The sequence below is a fragment of the Carassius carassius genome, chromosome 18 (genome assembly GCF_963082965.1).
Source record: "Carassius carassius chromosome 18, fCarCar2.1, whole genome shotgun sequence".
Classification (NCBI taxonomy): domain Eukaryota; kingdom Metazoa; phylum Chordata; class Actinopteri; order Cypriniformes; family Cyprinidae; genus Carassius; species Carassius carassius.
Genome location: NC_081772.1, coordinates 9,794,614 through 9,815,542, shown reverse-complemented (window position 1 = coordinate 9,815,542; position 20,929 = coordinate 9,794,614). Strand labels below are relative to the sequence as shown.

The 20,929-nt window shown below is 38.3% G+C and overlaps 1 protein-coding gene across 1 annotated transcript in view; it reads right to left on the bottom strand.

The window, feature by feature from the left end:
* The window catches only part of LOC132092330 (cyclic AMP-dependent transcription factor ATF-6 alpha-like), a 37,296-nt gene extending 19,555 nt beyond the window's left edge, over positions 1-17,741 (bottom strand). Inside the window, exons 1-7 of the mRNA XM_059498509.1 lie at positions 17,482-17,741; positions 16,822-16,901; positions 16,512-16,599; positions 16,268-16,365; positions 15,564-15,690; positions 15,276-15,479; positions 13,774-13,955 (exon numbers count right to left, since the gene is read on the bottom strand). Coding sequence (XP_059354492.1) covers positions 13,774-13,955; positions 15,276-15,479; positions 15,564-15,690; positions 16,268-16,365; positions 16,512-16,599; positions 16,822-16,901; positions 17,482-17,572 — 870 coding nt within the window. The 5' untranslated portion in view covers positions 17,573-17,741. The remainder of the gene's footprint in view (positions 1-13,773; positions 13,956-15,275; positions 15,480-15,563; positions 15,691-16,267; positions 16,366-16,511; positions 16,600-16,821; positions 16,902-17,481) is intronic.
* Positions 17,742-20,929: the final 3,188 nt, after the last annotated feature.

Sequence of the window (20,929 nt, the reverse complement as noted above, 5' to 3'; positions counted from 1 at the left end):
AACTTAATAGTGGAGCCAAGTAGGATCAAAACATGTCAAACCATCTTTTAACCAACCAAGTCTCTGATGCATTCTTGGTGAATTTATTTGTTAGCTCATGGTTATTACCCAAATCCACAAAGCTGATACAGCAGTATTCTACCAAAATGACAGCTGAAGCTGAGCTTGAAAGCTGCTTTGTTTGGCATCACCTTCAGAGATCCATCACAGTTTATTTTACCCTAAGGAATCTGCTTTAGAAAAGATGTGCTAAAGTGAGTTGCTCATAATGCTGAGGGTCGTGAGAATATGCTGAGTGTCGTGCAATACATTATCTTGTTGTGTCCCACTCACGAGAATTATCGAACTTCCCCTAGATCAAATAACCTCTAAATCTGCATTCTGGTGCAATGTCCTAGTTTCTGGATGGCATATGCGACCAAACTATAATTAAATTAACAATTTACCCAGGAATGAAATCATTGTCATTTTTAACTCACCCTCATGTGTTCCAAACCCATACATTTTATTTTTCAATGGAATACAAATGCAGAATTTTTACAGAATCTTCTCGGATTTCCTTTCCATACAATGATATACAATGCACCATAAAAGCAATCCATCTTTTTTTATGTTTTAGCTGGTATGCAACTATATATTTGTGGTAAGTAGGTGATATATAATTTTTATTGGGTTAACACTCTGACGATGGGGGTAATGATCTGATGATGAGGTAACCCAGAATTACAGAGTTGCTTAGATCATCCTCTTCCCCATTACTACGTACCTACTAGTTTACTCAAGACAGACTGTGATTAGGGTTGGGTACCGAAACCCGGTGCCAATATGAACAGGTATGCACCGAACCGAATAAGAATGCAGATTTCAGTGCCTCTTAAATGCCTGAGTGATCGATCAGAATCAGAATCAGAATGAGCTTTATTGCCAGGTATGTTCATACGAGGAATTTGTTTTCGTGACAGAGCTCCGCAGTGCAACATAACAGCGACAGAACAAAAAACACAATAAGGAATAAAAAATACAAAAAAATACAAATAGGTGGGTAAGGATTGACAATATACAAATTGACAATGTATGGCAGGTATATTAAAAAGAGCATTTATGTATGTACATGTATATTATGTGGAAAAATTGTAACTGTACGCTAAGTATGTGTGTTGGATAAATAAGTGTATGTGTATATAAATATAAATATAAGTAGTATAGTGTGTTCCATGTATGTACATGTATATTATGTGCAAAAGATTTACGTGTACGCTAAGTATGTGTGTTGGATAAAAAGTGTAGTGTATATAAATATAAATAGTGTAGTGTGTCCCACAGTTATTATCAGCTGTTCATAAGATGGATTGCCTGAGGGAAGAAACTGTTCCTGTGTCTGGTCGTTCTGGTGCTCAGTGCTCTGTAGCGTCGACCAGATGGCAACAGTTCAAAGAGGGAGTGTGCTGGATGTGAGGGGTCCAGAGTGATTTTAACAGCCCTTTTGCTCACTCTGGATAAGTACAGTTCTTGAATAGATGGGAGGGTTGTACCGATAATTCGCTCAGCAGTCCGGACTACCCTCTGTAGTCTTCTGAGGTCCGATTTAGAAGCTGAGCTGAACCAGACAGTTACTGAAGTGCAGAGGATGGATTCGATGATGGTGGAGTAGAACTGTTTCAGCAGATCCTGTGGCAGGTTAAACTTCCTCAGCTGGCGAAGGAAGTACAACCTCTGCTGGGCCTTTTTCACAATGGAGTCAATGTGAATGTCCCACTTCAGGTCCTGAGAGATAGTGGTGCCCAGGAACCTGAATGACTCCACTGCAGTCACAGTGCTGTTCATGATGGTGAGTGGGGGGAGTGCAGGGGGGTTTCTCCTGAAGTCCACGATCATCTCCACTGTTTTGAGCGTGTTAAGCTCCAGGTTGTTGAGACTGCACCAGACAGCCAGCTCTTTAACCTCCTGTCTGTAAGCAGACTCGTCACCGTCCTGAATGAGGCCGATGAGTGTGGTGTCATCTGCAAACTTCAGGAGCTTGACAGAGGGGTCCTTAGATGTGCAGTCATTAGTGTACAGGGAGAAAAGCAGTGGGGAGAGAACACAGCCCTGGGGAGCTCCGGTGCTGATTGTACGGGTGCTGGATGTGTATTTTCCCAGCCTCACTAGCTGCTGCCTGTCTGTCAGGAAGCTGTTGATCCACTGACAGACGGAGGTGGGCACGGAGAGCTGAGTTAGTTTGGGCAGGAGGAGGTTTGGGATGATCGTGTTGAAGGCAGAGCTGAAGTCCACAAACAGGATCCTCACATAAGTCCCCGGTCTGTCTAGGTGTTGCAGAACATAATGCAGTCCGATGTTTACTGCATCGTCCACAGACCTGTTTGCTCTGTAGGCAAACTGAAGAGGATCCAGCAAGGGTCCAGTGATGTCCTTCAGGTGGGCCAGCACCAGTTTTTCAAATGACTTCATGACTACAGACGTTAGAGCCACAGGCCTGTAGTCATTTAGTCCTGTAATTTTGGATTTCTTTGGGATGGGGATGATGGTGGAGCGTTTGAAGCATGAAGGGACTTCGCACAGCTCCAGCGATCTGTTGAAGATCTTTGTGAAGATGGGGGCCAGCTGGTCAGCACAGGATTTCAGACAGGCTGGTGTAACACAATCTGGGCCTGGTGCTTTTTTCCTTTTCTGCTTCCTGAAGACCTGGCGCACCGCATCCTCGCTGATCTGAATTGCAGGTGTGGGGGAGAGGGGGGATGCAGGAGGTGTGAATGGTGAGAGCGCTTGATTGGAGAGGTGATCAGGATGGGTTGCAGGAGCTGTTAATGGTGTGAACGGTTGTGTGGAGAGGCATTCAGGGTTGGTTGCAGGAGCTGTGAATGGTGTGAACGTTTGTTTGGAGAGGCATTCAGGGTTGGTTGCAGGAGTTGTTATTGGTGTGAACGGTTGTGTGGAGAGGTGTTCAGGGCAGGTGATGGGTGTTCTTTCAAACCTGCAGTAAAACTCGTTCAGATCGTCTGCCAGTCGTTGATTTTCCACAGTGCTGGGGGGTGGTGTCTTGTAATTGGTGATCTTCTTTAGGCTTTTCCACACTGATGCGGAGTCGTTCGAAGTGAACTGAGTCCTTATTTTTTCAGAATAATTCCTCTTTGCCACTTTGATCTCCTTTTCCAGTGTGTATTTAGCCTGTTTATACAAGACATTGTCCCCCTTCACGTAAGCATCTTCTTTGGCCTGACGGAGCTGTCTGAGTTTTGCAGTGAACCACGGTTTGTCATTGTTGTAATTTAGTTGAGTCTTGGTAGGAATACACATATCCTCACAGAAACTGATATATGATGTTACGGTCTCTGTGAGTTCGTCCAGATCGGTGGCAGCAGCTTCAAAAACACTCCAATCAGTGAGGTCAAAACAAGATTGTAAATCCTGCTCTGCTTCATTAGTCCATCTTTTTACAGTCCTTAATACAGGTTTAGCTGATTTTAGTTTCTGCCTGTAGGTCGGTATAAGATGAACCAGAAGGTGATCAGAATGTCCCAAAGCTGCTCGTGGAACAGAGTGAAATGCATCCTTTATTGTTGTGTAACAGTGATCCAATATATTACGGTCTCTTGTGGGACAAGTAACATGCTGTCTGTATTTTGGCAGTTCACGGGAGAGATTGGCTTTATTAAAGTCCCCAAGAATGATTAAAACAGAGTCTGGGTGTTGTTGTTCTGTCTCTGTGATCTGCTCAGCGAGTTTCTGTAAAGCTGAGCTCACGTGCGCTTGAGGAGGGATGTAAACACTAACCAGAATGAACGAATGAAACTCCCGCGGCGAATAGAACGGCTTGCAGTTAATGAAGAGCGTTTCGAGATTTGAGCAGCACGTCTTCTTTAACACAGTTACATCTGTACACCACCGTTCATTGATGTAAAAGCATGTCCCGCCGCCGCGCGATTTCCCCGTTGATTCTGCGTCGCGATCCGCTCTAAACAGCTGAAAGTCCGGCAGATGGAGCGCGCTGTCCGGTATGGTGTCATTCAGCCAAGTTTCCGTGAAACACAGAGCAGCAGAGTGGGAGAAATCTTTATTTGTCCGAGAGAGCAGAAGCAGTTCGTCCGTTTTGTTGGGTAGAGAGCGGAGATTTGCCAGATGGATGCTAGGCAACGGCGTTCGAAATCCGCGTTTTCTGAGTCTGACGAGCGCTCCCGCTCGCTTTCCCCGTCTGCGCGTCCTCTTGAAGCGTGTGATCAGGGCAGCCGCTCCGCCGACAAGAATGTCCAGCAAAACATCAGAATAGTCGAAAACCGGTGAAATATCGGGAGATGTGTGTTGCCGAATATCCAGCAATTCGTCCCTGGTGAAACTGATTGCAGGAATATAACTAAAGACAGGACAAACGTAACAAAAACACAAAAACAACTGCAGAGCACGTCACGGAGGCAGCCATCCTGTATCGGCGCCACTAAGGTCATCCTAGGTAATGTCCCTATTGAAATATTTGTCCTGGTTCTCCGAAATGTACACAAGAAGCATCGGAGTCGCTAGGCTTTTTAAGCGGGGCTATAGCATTTAGCTGCATAAACAGTGAACAAATTTGCAATCGCCTCAGAGTCAGTCCACTTAAATTTTACATGAAACTGGCGACAGACCGGCGTCAGACCGGTCTCCTCCCCGTCTTTCAGCACACTCTTCAATCCACAGACCGCGGCGGAGCAGCGCGAGCAGACTCAAACACAGGACACACACTGTGTGTTTATCGATAGATTGTTAGAATATCTGTATCTGTGCAGTTCTTTGTCATAAATACAGTTTACAAAAGATCATGAGAAAGCAATCGGTTTCTCGTGAACTGTAAAGTTTCCGCTCCGTTCACCGCTCATCACACCACAGCAGTTTCCTCCAGCGACAATCTAGCCCTTATCACATATGAAGACATACTTTAATTACACTTATTTAAATATACTTAATCTAATTATACGTACTTTATACAATAAACTGCTGTGCAAAAGTCTTAATCATAGGCAGTCTGTTGTCAGACTGCTTGTGCATTCAACAATCTCACTAGATTATTATTAAAATGAATGTTTGGAAATGTAAACTGATATTTCCTACTGACATACTACAGCAAAACATATATAAATAACTGTCTTAAAACCCTTTTTTGGGGTGAAAATACTAATGTGTCTAAGATTGTACTTTACAAACAACATTGTTGCTACTTTATGAAGATTGAGCATACAGTAATTCACAGGACTGAATAAATACAGTGACAGACAGCCCTCGTTTTTACTAAATATTAGAGTGATTGACAGAGATACAGTAGAAACATTATGTGTGGTTTTGTATTAAATAATGACCCAGATCGTGAAATACATTTATTAGCCTTAAAGTAAGGGAAGCTTGGGAAATGAGAGCATCCAAGGAGCGTGTGAATGCTATGATTTATTTTAAATCTTTTTAATGTTCTTTAATGATATCCTTTTTATAGAAGTATTGGTTCAGGTACCGTTTAGGCTCTGGTACCGTTTTAAAAGTATCTAAATGGCACCGGTATCGTACAAAACCCAATCGATACCCAACCCTAACTGTGATTATCGAATATCTATAAAGAAGAGTGTTCAATGTTAATAACATAATTTACTACATTTGTTACATTATAACTTTCTACATTTTCTTAAGACAAATGGCCATGGGAATTTTAAAAAAATTAATAGTTTCAGTCAGCAATAGTGCGTTAAACAGACTGAAACTGACATTAAAGACATGCATAATGTTATAAAATATTACCATTTTAAATAAATACTGATCTTTTGAACATTCTAGTCATCAAATAATCTTGAAAAGTGTACCACGGTTTCCTCAAAAACATTAGCCAGCACACCAAATAAGCAACTCCAACTTTGCCATCACATGAATAAATTACATTTTAAAATATATTAAAATAGAAATGTCATTTCAAATAGTAATTCTTTACATTATTACTGTTTTACTGTGTTTTTCTTTTCAATCAAATTTGTGCAGGCTAGTGAGCAATTACCAAATAGCGGTCAATTAATCAGCCAGGTAATATATTGATTTACTTATAGTGTGTAGCGCATGACTTTTTGCATAAGAAAAAGCCTAAAGAATCTCAGCCTAGTCCTCCAGGGCAGGGAACTGAAATCTGCTCGACGATGCACAAGCTGTCTTGCCAAAGATCATTAATCTTAAACTGCTTAAAAAACAAAGCATTACATACAACCTGCTACACCGTCATCAGCATTCAGCGGTTTCAAACATCCCACGCCGCAATAACTCACAAGCAGCCATACATAAACACACACTCTCAAAGACACCTGCCCCACCTGCTAGTTTTACTGTTGCACTGCAATTCCTTCTAAACCCCCTCAAACCCCAAATCTCCCCTGAGGCCAAACCACAAGCAGCCCTAGTTAAACCACAGCTGTGCTAACCCTCAACAAACACACATACTCAACAACTCTCTATGAGCTTTGACAGATTCAATGGCCTTCAGATTTTACCACTGCACAATCATGACATTAGCGCAGGGGGGAAAAAAAGACAGGAAAGACAAACATAGACTCTGACATATTTTTAATATACTCGAGTCTAAACTAATTTATTGCATCAAGTGATTGTGTTTGGGTTTGTTTTTTTGTTTTTTTTGAAAATACAATTTTCTCCCATAAAACCTGTTGGCTATTAATTGAGGGATACAATTCACTGAATAAATATTTCTACAGAACAGTTCAACAACAATCCTTACATCACTGTCTGTGACACGGGTGGGTTGGAATTATTATTTTAACTATCATAACAGTGCGCAAAAACAAACCCACAGAAATATGCAGAACCGTTTAGATTGTACAAATTTTTGCAAAGAAAAGTATAATAATAAAGAATTACATATATATATATATATATATATATATATATATATATACACACACACACACATAAAAAACATACACATGTATTAGTGTATGTGTTTCATAATGATACTAATGAGATTTTATATATATAAAGAATTTAAAAACTTTGAAAATGTTTGAAAAACTGATGTAATAGGTTTAAAAAAATAAAATAATTATATATATGTGTGTGTGTGTGTATTCACTCACATATCTGTATACACATATGAACTACACACACACACGTGTGTATATATATATATATATATATATATATATATATATATATATATATATATACATATACACATAACCATGCATATAAATTAATGTATTAATATATGTATATGTATGTATACATGATCCTACAAGCAGGGGGAAAAAATCCTCATCCTTGACCCCGATTACATAAGATGTATGAAATGTATAAAGGCATCTCTCCATTTTTCCCCTCTCTCATTGCTGCAGAGAGTAGCCTGCTTGAGTGTAAGGGTTCATGCATGAGCATATGTGTGTGTGTGTGTGTGTGTGTGTGTTTGCCACGTAGGAGTACAATACCCCAACCAAGTGTCTGGAGCTCAGAATGAAGGACAAAAACAGAAGCAGGAGAGAGAGTGAACATGTGGCTGTGCTCTGCTAAAAAGTTTTTTTTTTCTGAAAGCCAACAGACATTGAGGCTACAGAGGCGAGTCTTTTATATTCCCCTTAATGTCAGATCATTCTAGAGTCGTGGCTTACATACTAAACACATTAGATATTCTTTACACTTTAAAGTCAATTCACAACTCCAAAAACAGCATTTATGTCTACATTTGAAACTTATTTTGGAGAATTTGATATTTCTAAAATTACATCAGGCAACTGAGAATTACAGACTACAATAAAATCTGAAACCTGCGGAATTGCAACATGTAAAGAAGATGTGGATTTACAAGGAAACCACTGGTGTATATGGAAACAATAACTGTTGCTATAAATGTGTGAACTTTTTTTTGCTTCTCTTTCTGCCCAGACATTCACAACCGAGTCTAAATGACAGCTTGTGTGGACTGAATACATTCTGTACAAAAAAATCATACAAGCCATGAACTACCACATAAACATGCAGATGGGAATGAAATGCACATGCATGTGCTCTGCATTTTATCCATCCAAGTGCAAACACACAGCAGTCAGTAGTAAACACACACCCGTAGCAGTTGGTAGCCATTTTTGGAGAGCATTTGGGGGTTCGGTGCCTTGCTCAAGGGTCTCATCTCAGTCATGGTATTGAGGGTGGAAGAGAACACTGGTTATTCACTCCCAAAACCCAAACCTGTGACCTTTGGGTTACAAGTCAGACGCTCTAACTCTCTATATATTAGACCATGACTGCGCCCTATAATCTCACACTATAGTCAAAGTCATTACTGTTGCAAAGGCTCTTAGACAATGTATCGCCCACATAGGTGGGACAAAGAATTTCCATGTATCAGGGCTCTGAACTGGTTCAAGGAATGGTTCGGAAATTAACTAAATTTTGACAGGAACAGAACCAGAAACAAAATCAAATCTTATAGTTCCGAACAGAATCGAAAATTTGCAATGGCCATTAACCGGTTAATAACGTTATTTTATCGTTCCATTGAATATTTGAAATTTGTTGTCAATCAATCACAAATTCCAGTAGTACGTCCTATGCAAATGTGACGCTGAAGCCAACGACTGAAATGTCCGCTCAGCTGTGGAGTCCTAGTCAAGTCGCAATGCACCGCCCTTAAGAGTTTATCTGAGGATAATGTGAGAAGAATTCAACAGATCATACGCACCTGCAGCGCTTCGGTGAATGTCGAAAACAGGAAAATTATAGGATTACATAAGGAATATAGGTATATAGACTAAATATATTTCACTTATATCGACAGATTAACGAAACGAAAGAAAAAATTTGCTAAATTACAGTTCATTGTGACACGTTCCAAAGTTTTCGGAAAGGAAAATGAAAAAGCAGAGAGTAGTTTTCTTTATTTTGCAAAAGCTTGACAGCTTTGAATAATGTCTTGCTTCTGTATAACCAACCAGCATTGGTATGACCATCGCGCACACAACATCATTTTGCTAAAACAAAATAGAGTTAAAGAAACAAATAAAAAGTTACACTGCTCCGTTGTACAGAATGTGTTGCGTTCAGCGTGACCGCTCACTGTGCAGATAAAGCCGATTTGAAGGATGATGTTTTATGTCGATGAAAGTACAAACACTATATAATAAATCATATTTTAGCATCCAGATACATCGGGAACATGGAAACATTTGGATTTCTGCCGAATGAGAGAGGAAGACATCAGCTTCACCGTAATTTTTTTGGATTGACATTTTTATAGCCTAAAACTTCATATGATTTGTTTTAGAGAGAAACTAATAGCTGTTTTTATGTTTGCAAACATTTTGCTTTAGACTACAGGCATTTTAGCCTTCATTATTTCGGAAAGTAACAGAGTAAAGTAAAACTAATTAAATGCGACGTGAGCCTTGACCTAAAGTTTTTTTTTTTTTTTTCTCCACTCTCAAAGTACAATCTTATACAAGTGTTTTTTTTACAATGCAGCAAACTTTTTTATATATATTTTTTTTTTTAGTAGCCTACATTTGGCTAAAATCTAGAAAAGATTATGTTTTGGCTGTGACTATACCGCAGCGGGTTATTGACTAACGTTAGATCTCTATTTTTTCCTTTTCTTTTTGAGTAAAGAAAACGCTGTATTTTATTATCATTATATTACTATTATTGTAGGGAGTGAAATTTAAGGTTAAAATTAATGTTCTATAACTTTAAATAAGCTCTAAAGGAAATATCGCGAGAACAGAGACCCACGATTAGAATCGCGGGAGAGAATAGTCTGCGCGCAGTTGTGCCGAGCTTCCTGTCGGTGTCCTCCTTCCATCAAACCCAAGATCCCACGAGCTAGCGCGCAGTAAGAACTGTAAAGCCTGCATATACAAACGACGCGCATTATAGGCAAATTATAAAGAAGTTTTTTACAAATTACGTTATTAACCGGTATTTCTTCCACCTAAACTGGTTTCGGAACGGTAATAATATCAGAGGAAAGCAGGAACAGAAACGTTAAAATATCGATTCTGCTCGGAGTGAACCGATTGAATTTTTTTTCCGTTTTCAAGCCCTGCCATGTATTGACCCGTCAATGATAATGAAGATGAATTATGATTATAATTAAAATGCACCATTATAATACTTAAATTATTTAAATTAAAACATTCTTTTGTCAAAAATCAATGATGAGGAAAAAATAAAACTACAGGGACACAACACAAAAAATATCTGAATACTAATGTTGCCAATGTACAAATACCATTACAACACTATATATACAATCTACATTTTCATGTGCTAAATAGTCTTAAAAAACTTGTAAAATCTATATGCTAAAAGCTAAAATGCAAAGAAAGACAAATTCACAAAAGTCTTAAAAGTAAATACTTCAGTATACTCATTTTAGGATATCAGTTTTCATGCTGTATAAAATGATTACAATCAAATGTTAATACATTGACTAAATCTTTTTAAAAATTTTGTATTTTAGTCACTAAAAGAAGCATTATATTCGTTGACTAAATTTAGTATATGACATTTGTCAAATAATATTGCATGATGACTGACTAAATTTAAGGCACATTCATCAACAGAAAAAAATTAGTAAAACTGTAAAAAACTATGCTGTTGTTATAAACATAAATCACAAACTGTGATTTCTCACACAGCTAAAGTTAAAAAGTCTGATGTGAAGCAGTAATTTCTGACATTACCCAGCTTTGTTTACAACGCAGCCTGTGTTTATCAGTACTTCTATGGAGGTCCGCTCCTTCACCATTCTCTCCCAATCAATGCCAGCCAACCTACAAATGAACCAAACTTATGTACACAGGTGCGTTTTTTTTTTTTTTTCAATTCAGAGAACTTGGTAATTGAAAGGGACTGGTAATGAAAGCAGTAATAACCCCAAAAGTGGAAAGGACAGCATGAAATGGACAAGAATTTGAGACTAATCCTGTACTCTATTTAATTAAATCTAAGCTCAGTTGAATTTACAGTATTTTCGGAACAAATACTTCAATGGAAAATGATGAGAGCATGAGTTCACTGTTGGTCTGTTGCTAAGGACACTGGGATTATACAAAGAGTAAAAACAATAATATTGTGAAATATTACTACAATTTAAAATAACTGCTTTCTGTTTTCATATATTTTAAAACATAATATATTCCTGTGATGGCGAAGCTGCAGGTCACATGATTCTTCAGAAATCTACAATTACTATCATTGCCAAATCCTAAAGAAAATGGGTTTTCAACAAGAGCTTCATGACCCCTAGGGAGTCCACAGCAGTACTGCAGGGGTTTACCAATTACTGTTTAATCTCAAATTATTTTTTGTAAAAAATAAATAAAATAAAAAAACATTAAAAAACGTGACAATACAATAAACACCTTCATATGGTATATTAAGACAATTTAAGATGCTTTGCCTCTTTATCCAGCGTTATCCTTGCCCTATGTCCTGTTCTCACCTAGAGGTCCTAATGTGTCTCTCTCCTATTTCTACCAGAACACCCCCTCCTCTTATCTCAACTATAAATAATCTTATTTTTCACATCTGCGTAGGGCTTTTTGCTGATGTCAGGACAGCACATCTGGATGAACATAAGCTTTTGATTAAGAAACCATTTGATGAGTAGATACTATCAAAGTAAGACCAGATCCATGGTAATTCAGGATCCCTTTCCAGCTTTCCTTTTCTCAATATTTATTTAAAGTCACCGTGTGTAATTCACACAACTAGTAGCACTATTAAATAATAAATATTATTATCAAACAGGTTTCCAAATCACCCCATTCTACTGTACAGAAAAACAAGAAGTCCAACAGCAAAATCATGCTATTGGTTGAGCCAATGTTCCCATAGAGACCCAAAACAAACAAAGCAATGTGGAAAGTACTGCACAGTCACACTTTTTGGGAATCTCAATCAATTTAAACTTTGGGGAGAGGAAATAACACATCAGCTATAAGTCCCTGAGCAAATACAATAGAATTAGAAACTGATGCTACAGGAAGTATTTTTGTTGTTGTTTTTACTCCATACTGAAATTACACACATCTGCACATAAAATGGCTAAACCTAAAATACACTAGTGTTCAAACTTTCAGGGTCAGTAACTTTTGAATTTTTTTGTATGTGGGCCCAAAGTGAATTATCATGCCAAAAATGTTCTGTAACAAGGTACTCCAGATAAGAGCACGTTTTTGTAGCAACAACTTCACTGATAGCTGATATTTAAAATTCCTCTTGAAGATTATTAAAGATAATTCACAATGAGGCCAAGCTAAATTATTGCTATAAAATTTAAATATTTGCAAAAACTTCAGTGAATGTTTGTGCAGAGATTATTATGACTGCAAACCCATCAAATCTACAAGGCAAATCATGTTGGCTTGTACATCAGTCCATTGCCAACAAAATTGTTGCTCTTCTGGTATCTGTATTTCACAGGTTATTCAACACCAAAGACTAATTGTGGAATACTGGAATTCTGAATGTGTGAAATACCACCAAGTCTTTTACTTTCACCTCAAACATCTGGCTTTCTGAAAAACTAGCAGCTCTTGTTTTGGTGCAGATATGGAAGTTGGAGAAGTGCATACTAAACAGGGATGTGCAAAACTACCAGTACACTACCATAAAAAATTTTTTGACTGCTTAAAGGTGCACTAAGCGATTTTTGCCAAATGATGTTGATATTTGAAAGCATCAAAACAAACATGCCCATACCACAACAGGAAATCGCCCCTATTTTGCTAACTACCGCCCACACATCTGTACACAACCTTGGCGGAATCTGCCATCTATGCCTGCAGCATATTCAAGAAAAAGCCAACACAGCCCCTAACTGCTGATTGGCTGAAAGTTTGTTCTGGGACTCAATCCGACACAGTGGTCAAAAGTGTTTTTCAAAAATCACTCAGTGCAACTTTAACAAAAATACAACATTTATTCAACAACATTTCCTGTATTTTTGAACAAACCGAAGCAGACTTGGTGAGCATTTCAAGAGATTTCTCTAAATTTAAACAATCGCACCAAATGCAAATTTTTGAACTGTAGTGTACATTCTTTTTTTAAAAAACAACTAGTTGGGTGAGTTGACATAAATGACTTGGCTTAGCAATCTTACACAAATCTCAGAGATGGTGCAGTCCAAATTGAAGAAATGCAAGATGTCAGCACATTAGCACTGCTGCCAAAATATCAAAACTAAGCCGGTTGAACTCTGTTGGAATTAGCTGAATGACAGCTGACTGGAACCATATGCAGTGATGATTTAGAAATCACAAACTACATCAAAAGCTCCCTTAACCAATTTAATACCAAATGAAAGGTTCATCTTGACAAAGGGTGGATCTCAATCAGCACCCAAGCTCATGAATCAGTATATCGTGTGCATGAATCTGGTCACTGGTAAGTATTCACTGCACATTGGGACAGTGATTACTCAATTTCCAGCAACATCTCTACATTAGACAGAATTGTACAGTAGAATGTCACTGTTGGAATTACTCAACAGCTGGAAGGACCAATCTCTTTTTGATATTATTTTATATTCTCTTTAACACTTTGTTCTGTTACATGTTACAATTTATATTAATAAAATATTTCAGCCCGAATATTAATTATAAATGTTTAAGGGAGCATAGTGAGCATCAATGTGTCCTAGTTTTGCAGTGGATTGAGCGATTTTTCAGGGAGGGAACGTTCCAGTGCGCTAGAAGGATTTCACGAATGAGTCCCTGATCAGTGACTGAGACAAAGTGTTTTTGCATTTGTGTAGAAACTTACATCATCCTCAGGGGTGGAATTCTGCATTGTCATGGCGACCACAGGAGATGCTGTTACCGAGCCAACAACAGAGATGGATCTGTCCTGAGTCAGTGTGGGCATGGTGACTACATGCGTGGGCACCACCTGAGGTGTCTGAAGTTGGACAACCTGAGTAGGCTGAGATAGCAACATTCGCTGACCTGCAAGAGAAAACAGAGTTTAAACACTTCACCATTCAAATTAAGTAAAAAATGTGTTGAGTCCAACTTGTTGCTATATTTCATCACTTTTTCAGACTTAACATATCATTAATTCCAAGACTCTGCAAGTAAAGTTTTCACAGCACAAACTGGTTTAATAACAATAAGGAGAGAAAAACAGTTTGAATCACAAAGGAAACTGTTAGCAGCATCCTTCACCCAGAGCCAAACACGTCACCTCCACATAACACAGACAAACAAAATTTGTCAGGCATGATGGGTTGCTGTTGGTGTTGAGTTAAATGAGAGGAATTTGTGGTGACTCCCCGGCAGGGGTCATCAACCTCACATCAAAACTCTGCGGTTAGCCAGAAAATAATTACTGTAGCAGAACGCAATCAGTTTAAAGTGCACTTCCACAATGTTTCACACAGTTGGATTCAGTACATATAAGCAGCTTGTGGCACTTCTCTCTTTTCACAAAAGGCTCCTAAGAAAACAAAAAATATAGTGTAGTGCTTTGTGTGACGTAACATTTACAAACCAAACTGTACTGACCCTTATTCTGAGAAACGGGTCACACAGTTGTCAAAATATTAAGTGGGAAGTGATGGTTTGGACACACAGTAAAATCATGTCTCTCATGTTTCAGATAAGTGTACAGGATAAGATTTGAATTCAGGCTGCTTTTGCCTTCTGCTCCATTTGTGTTTTCAGGTGAATGAGGTAAGTGTTTATATTACACACTAGGAAACGGATACTGAAGCTTGCTGATTCCTGTTCAGAACATTAAACACTCAACATTAAACAGACTCACCCATTTCATCAGAAAGCTTTTTCCTACTGTGTTCAATCACAAATCAAGACTGACTACAGCAAGAATGAATGCACTAATTTAAATACAAATAGAGTGTTATTTTATATTTTTACATACATACATTTATACATATACACACACACACACATAAATATATATATATATATATATATATATATATATATATATACATACACATTTTTTTATTAAACTATTTTTATAAATCTTATTAGCATTTTGTTATTAAGGTACTATGTCTATGCACATAATATTAAAGACAATATTTCTCATTTATTAAAGCAAACACAAATGTGTTGCTAGTGCCATCTGCTGTTTTTTTGTAACAATGAAGAGAGAGCTGCAATACAACCTAAAACACACCACTCATTTCACCGTGCAACTGAATAAAATGTGATTCATAAAAATATCAAATATACCAATACTTTTTTTTACATACCAGAATTTATCAGACTAAAGTGTGGCAGAATGGGGTTCTTCATTACCTGTATAGGGTGCTGGTTGAATGGTGACTTGTGGAGGTTTCACTACAGGCAGAACGGTAGTCTGGAGAGGCTGGATGATGATGGTCTTAGTCTGAAGGGGGGATGCAGCATGGGAGATGGGCCCAGAGGTAAAAAGTGGTTTAGGCTGAATGGAAACCTTGGGGCTAAACTGAATGAGTTTCTTCACTGGCTGGAGAGGCTTTGCTATGTGAACAAATATATCATCTTATTACACAGAAGAAGACTAGAAAAATTATTCAAATGAGGAAATTAATGTACTACACCTACCTTTTGACTGACTGGTCCTCTTGGAAGGCTTCCTCTCAGCAGGTGCCTCAGCAAAGCTGCTGGAGTAAGAGCAGACAGACAGCGGAGAGGGCTGAGAATTCCAGGATACTGGAGACAGTGCCTCATCCTTAAAAAGAACATAGCAAATATGAAAAAAGCATAAATGGGGAAAATCATGAAAAGCCTTCAGAGCCCTTACATAGAAAAATAAACTGAAAGAGCACTCAAGCATGGGAATACTGGGGTGGGAATCCAGATGGTCTTCTCTAGAAGTCTACATACAGTATCATTATTTAACTGTTTGAACATATAAAATGACAGAACACAGCTACAGAACACCTATGATACCACCCAGTACTGCCTTTTGTTTTAATGCATATTCATTAAATCATTGGTTATAATCGGTCACGTTTCTTTAAACATGTTAAAAATAGTTCATCTTTTAAAATGCATCTAGTCCCTTGCATTTAGTTTCATTCGCCCATCCCTCTACTTTCAGAAAGCATGAATGTGCTTCCTGTACATCCCTTCCTGTATGCATGTATGACATCCCTTTACAGGTTGTTGCATCATTGAGAACAACATACGTTAAAATTCAATATGTGTTATGCAAACTATAACAATATTTGGCATGTTAAACAACACACTGACTTCAGTGCCACTGAGATTCAAGTGTTTAAGTTTTTGCTAAAAGTTTGACTCACATGTGTGGAGCACGGTGAGTTGGGCTCCACTGACGCTGGGGAGGACACTGAACTGAGCGTGTGGTTTGGTGATAGTGAGTCCATGGTTACATCACCATCTGTGAGAGCAGAAAAGGATAGAAATGCTTTCATACATTTAATTTTGGTAATACTTGAAATGTGTCTCATGAATAGCAAATTACTCTGAATTCATTCCTGCTATAGAAATTCAGTGTCCAGTCCACTGAAAACTTAAAATTAGTACCTGAGCGTGGGCTACCGTTTTCCCTCCAGCCATCTGAGTTCCACGCTGGGATATCAATGTCAAAGTTCAGGTCAGGGACAGAGGTGCCCTAATAGAGGGTAGATCCAAAATGCTTTTGATATATGCTTAAATTGCTACAAATATCTGGTTAAAGCTATAATCAAACCAAAAAAAAAAGCATTCAACAAACTTGTCAATCTTTGAAAGATGCAATTCGATTTTCAAAATGCAATTTGAAAAATAAAAAATGTAACCTATATGTGATAAGTAACAGATTTTGCCAGCTTGTCTTTGCAGGGGTTTGACTCACATAGCCTACACTCTCCACCAGAGCCTCCAGAAGCTCGTCAGCATTCCCAAGATCCTCCAGCTCATCAAACAAACTGATATCTACACAAGTAAAAGACATTGTTGTGAACTACAGCCGAAGGCAGTGATGCACAACGAAGTAAAACCAACAAACAAAGTCCTGAAAGCATGAGAGCAGTACAGGGAGTCAAAAAAGTATCAATTTCATAATCTTCTTTTGAGTTGTGGGGTCCTAACCAGGTCAAACTACCTGCAACCATTCACCCTTAGATGTGATGTAACAAATAATTTGGTTTCAATTCTGGTTGCTTTTATATGTTAACCAAAACCTAACTGACACACTGTAATTTAATAGTTTAACTAGACCTGCGTTATTCACAACAATGAATGTTTAATGACAACGTTAAATAAGCGAAGTTGTATTTGTTATATTCTATTAATGTTTCACATTTAAAAAAAATTTCTAATTTTGTTTAAACTGCATTTTAAAATTGAAGCCACAAAAACACGGATGAGAGACAGGTTCACCAGTCAGTTAGTCCGCTTCATAAATAACCTCATACTAGCCTATAAAGACACATTACTGAAAGTAAATATAGAAGTTGGTGTTTATCGCGAGCAGCACGCGCTGTCATGGATATTTCAAGAAAATGTATCTTACCCCACTCTCCATCCTGATCGATGGAAATATCCTCCGCTTCCTTATTCATCATCGATGAATTCACGAAATCTAACACCAAATCTGAAGACATTATGATACGAACACATTAGAACGGATTAAAAAGGAGTCGGATGAGGATTATCGATGAGTTTTGTGTAGAGTTGTAAACACACGCATTTCCCGATTCTGATGAAACTACACAACAACAATGTAGCAAGTACACGTCTAGTTTGACGGTAACTCTACGGGTGCCGCAGTGGGTCATACACAGGCCTTCTTGTTTGTGTTTCATCTTTACGCCACATGGTGGTAGCAAAGCCTTCCAAGCAATTTCGCGCTCAAGAAGTTAGTCGCTCTTTGGAAATCAGTTATTTTGAAGGTTTCATTTTATAGAGCCGGTTGAAAAACTCTTAAGTGCCATTCGTGGTCCATGTCTAGCAGCATGTTTATATTTCCTGAAACGTCTCGGTAAAGCCATGCTATATGTCGGCACAAATTGCAGTTTTCAACGTTTTTTAAGTTCAGTTTTATTATATTGTAATATTGTATAATTCATGTGTCCCAGGTACGTTTGAGACAGGCCTGATATAAAAATACAGCATTTCCAGTGCGTTTTATTTGTAACTTTTGCTCACTTGTCGTCTCATCAGCCAAATCGTCGGTTCACTCCAAACATAGCTCACTCATCAGTTCTTATGTCAATTAATACGAATTGGTTACCGTATATTCGATTCAATGACTCGGACCAATTCTGTCCGACTCGTCATTCAATCGTTCAGGGGTGCGTTTCCCAAAAGCATCGTTAGCCAACTATGGTCGCAAGTTCCGTCGTTACCTACGTAGTTCAACGATTCGGTGTTTCCCGAAACCATAGTTCAAACGAACATTCGCAAACTGCATCGCAAACTTGTGTCGTTAGAACGACAGCTCTCCACCTGTGGTTAGAGGCATAGTTCGTCGTTAGTTTGTCGACGTCATTGATTGCGCCGCACCTGGGCTGTGTTCAATTCAGTTATCGACCCTATGCCCTATTCCTTTAGAAGATTTCACCATCCACTTTGAGTGATTTAAAAGAGTTAAAGTTGTGGTTTAATTATGTAATAAGTTTATTACATAATTCGACTTTTTATTATTATTACAAATTCAGTTTGAAACTATATAGCAGCGTGGCCCTCGCGATTATTTCTCCCTTCGAAGTGCCCTCTGAAAGCATTAATCTTGCCGATTAGAACGCAGTCATTGTTTCGTTTGTGGAAGAAACGATGAGTTTGGCAAGTGTTATCTTTGTAAAAACATTCCAAAATACATATGTCTCATATAACAATATTGGTAAAACAGTGTGTTAGAGGTTTTCCCTTATATAAAATGTTAACACTCAAATTACATTTTAAATGAATGTACCTAAATAAAGTATAAAAAAATGTATTAATAAGTGAGTGATTTTGTTGTTTTTACAGAATTAGAATATAGAATACTCTCTACAAATGTGTTTGTGTGTGATTACATATATACAGAGAGAGAGAGAGAGAGACGGTATACACTGTTTGCAAAAGTTTTTTTAAGTGTTCATTTAATGCATATCGGCAAAGAAACCAAATATTTAACAGAAATTATGTCAGATTAAACAAATGGTTTAAACTGCAGTGGTGGCTGGATGCTGCACAGGTGACAGGACGTATGGGCGAAGAGGATATGTCTCCAGCAGCCAGCTATCACCAAAGCCATGCACCCTCTTCAGCCACCTGCAAACTGCAGAAGTGGCCCACACAAAAGAGTCATGTGTGCTTCCATCACTCACCCATTATGCCATCACCCACCACCTCCATCAATTTCCAACAGCATAATAATGCAGTGTAGCTAACAACTGAATTTAAAGCATTGTTTCTTCTTATTGCCCTCTGAAGATGTGAAACCTGATGTTGAAGGGCCAGACTGGACAGGGCCTGATATTGGAGGCCTGGACTTTGAAGGCAAAGGACTGGTTGATGCACATGTATCTATATCTCCAAGGATCCTTCCATTGCAACAGGCCCCAGGATGGCCAAAACTGTCTCTTCCTCTGTAGGGACAGGAGGAACTGAACTGATACCCCATCAGTCTTGTTTGCTTCCCTCTTACGTGTCACAGCCCTCTGTTTTGTCACACTTGCTAAGTCCCTCCACTTATTCCTGACTTCGTCTGGGCTTTGTCCATATCCATAGCTAGCATTGTTTATTTTTTGAGTGATTTCTGCCCAGATTATTTTTGTCAGCATTTGTAATGCTATTTTTCAGCTTTGAAATAGCTGGACTTTACTATTTTCCACCTCCTCGAAAAGAACTGCAATTTCAAGCATTGAAAATTGGGGATTTTCGTGTCATTTTCATTAACACGTCAGAATGGCAAGAAGACATAAATAGGAAAGATTGAGCAAAATAAGCAATCCACAACAGTACATCACATTTTTTCAAAACCCATCTTTTTTCAATTGTGGTTATGTAGCCTATCAATATTACATAAGAAATAGTATTTATCTGAAATTGTGAAATTATTGACATTGGGATCAGAAAAGAGCACATTTTTAACTCCGTGTGTGTATAATGTATTGCAGAACAAACGAATGATTGGTTATTACTCGACTCCTACGTAACGTCATTTCAAAAGCGTAATTCGAGTCGAAGAAAAGAGAAAGTAAAACCAAATTACTGTAGGTGGCGGTATGTTCTCATGTCTCCAGTCAGCCATTAGATCGAAGAAGAAGAACGACGGCTCAAACCAACGTAGTTTGAACTGAGTTTGAACCATGGATCTGCGACACAGGTACCATGGTTTCGGGAAACAGTCGTGACTAGCTAGTTCGTTTTCATAACGATGCATCGTACTATGGTGGTTAATCTGCGAGCTACGTCGTTGTACGGGAAACGCACCCCAGACCGGTTTGTGGAACGTTATAAGTCCCTTTTTTTATAGCTGATCAGTTGCAAAGATCTGCCTTAGAAGAACGATTGATTAGCCAATCATACACTCTTCGTTTACATTTGACAGCTAAGATATGATGAAATATTGACATTGCGTTGAAGATTCATATTTTTTCATGCTCGATTAATTTTTTTATATCATATCCCTTTCAGTTAAATGACTCGTTTGAATAGGAAAAACAGTGAGCATGGGAATTTTATCACCGTAGCCTATTAAAGATAGTGTGGGCCATTTGCAAATATAGACATGTTGTTACTACTTGAAAGCTGACACTTTCATTTTGGCATGTGTTAGGCTACTAAGTCAAACTTGGCCACTGGGTATCCTATTTAAAGCATCAATGGTAGATTTTTCATCAATGTTTTGACCCTATTCTCACAGTAAGAATAATTGTAATTCTTTATTAGAGTGACAGCAGAATCTAATAAAACAATTAGCTGGCACAGGAGCTACTAATTATGTTTTGTAAAAACCAACCATCTCATCTGTC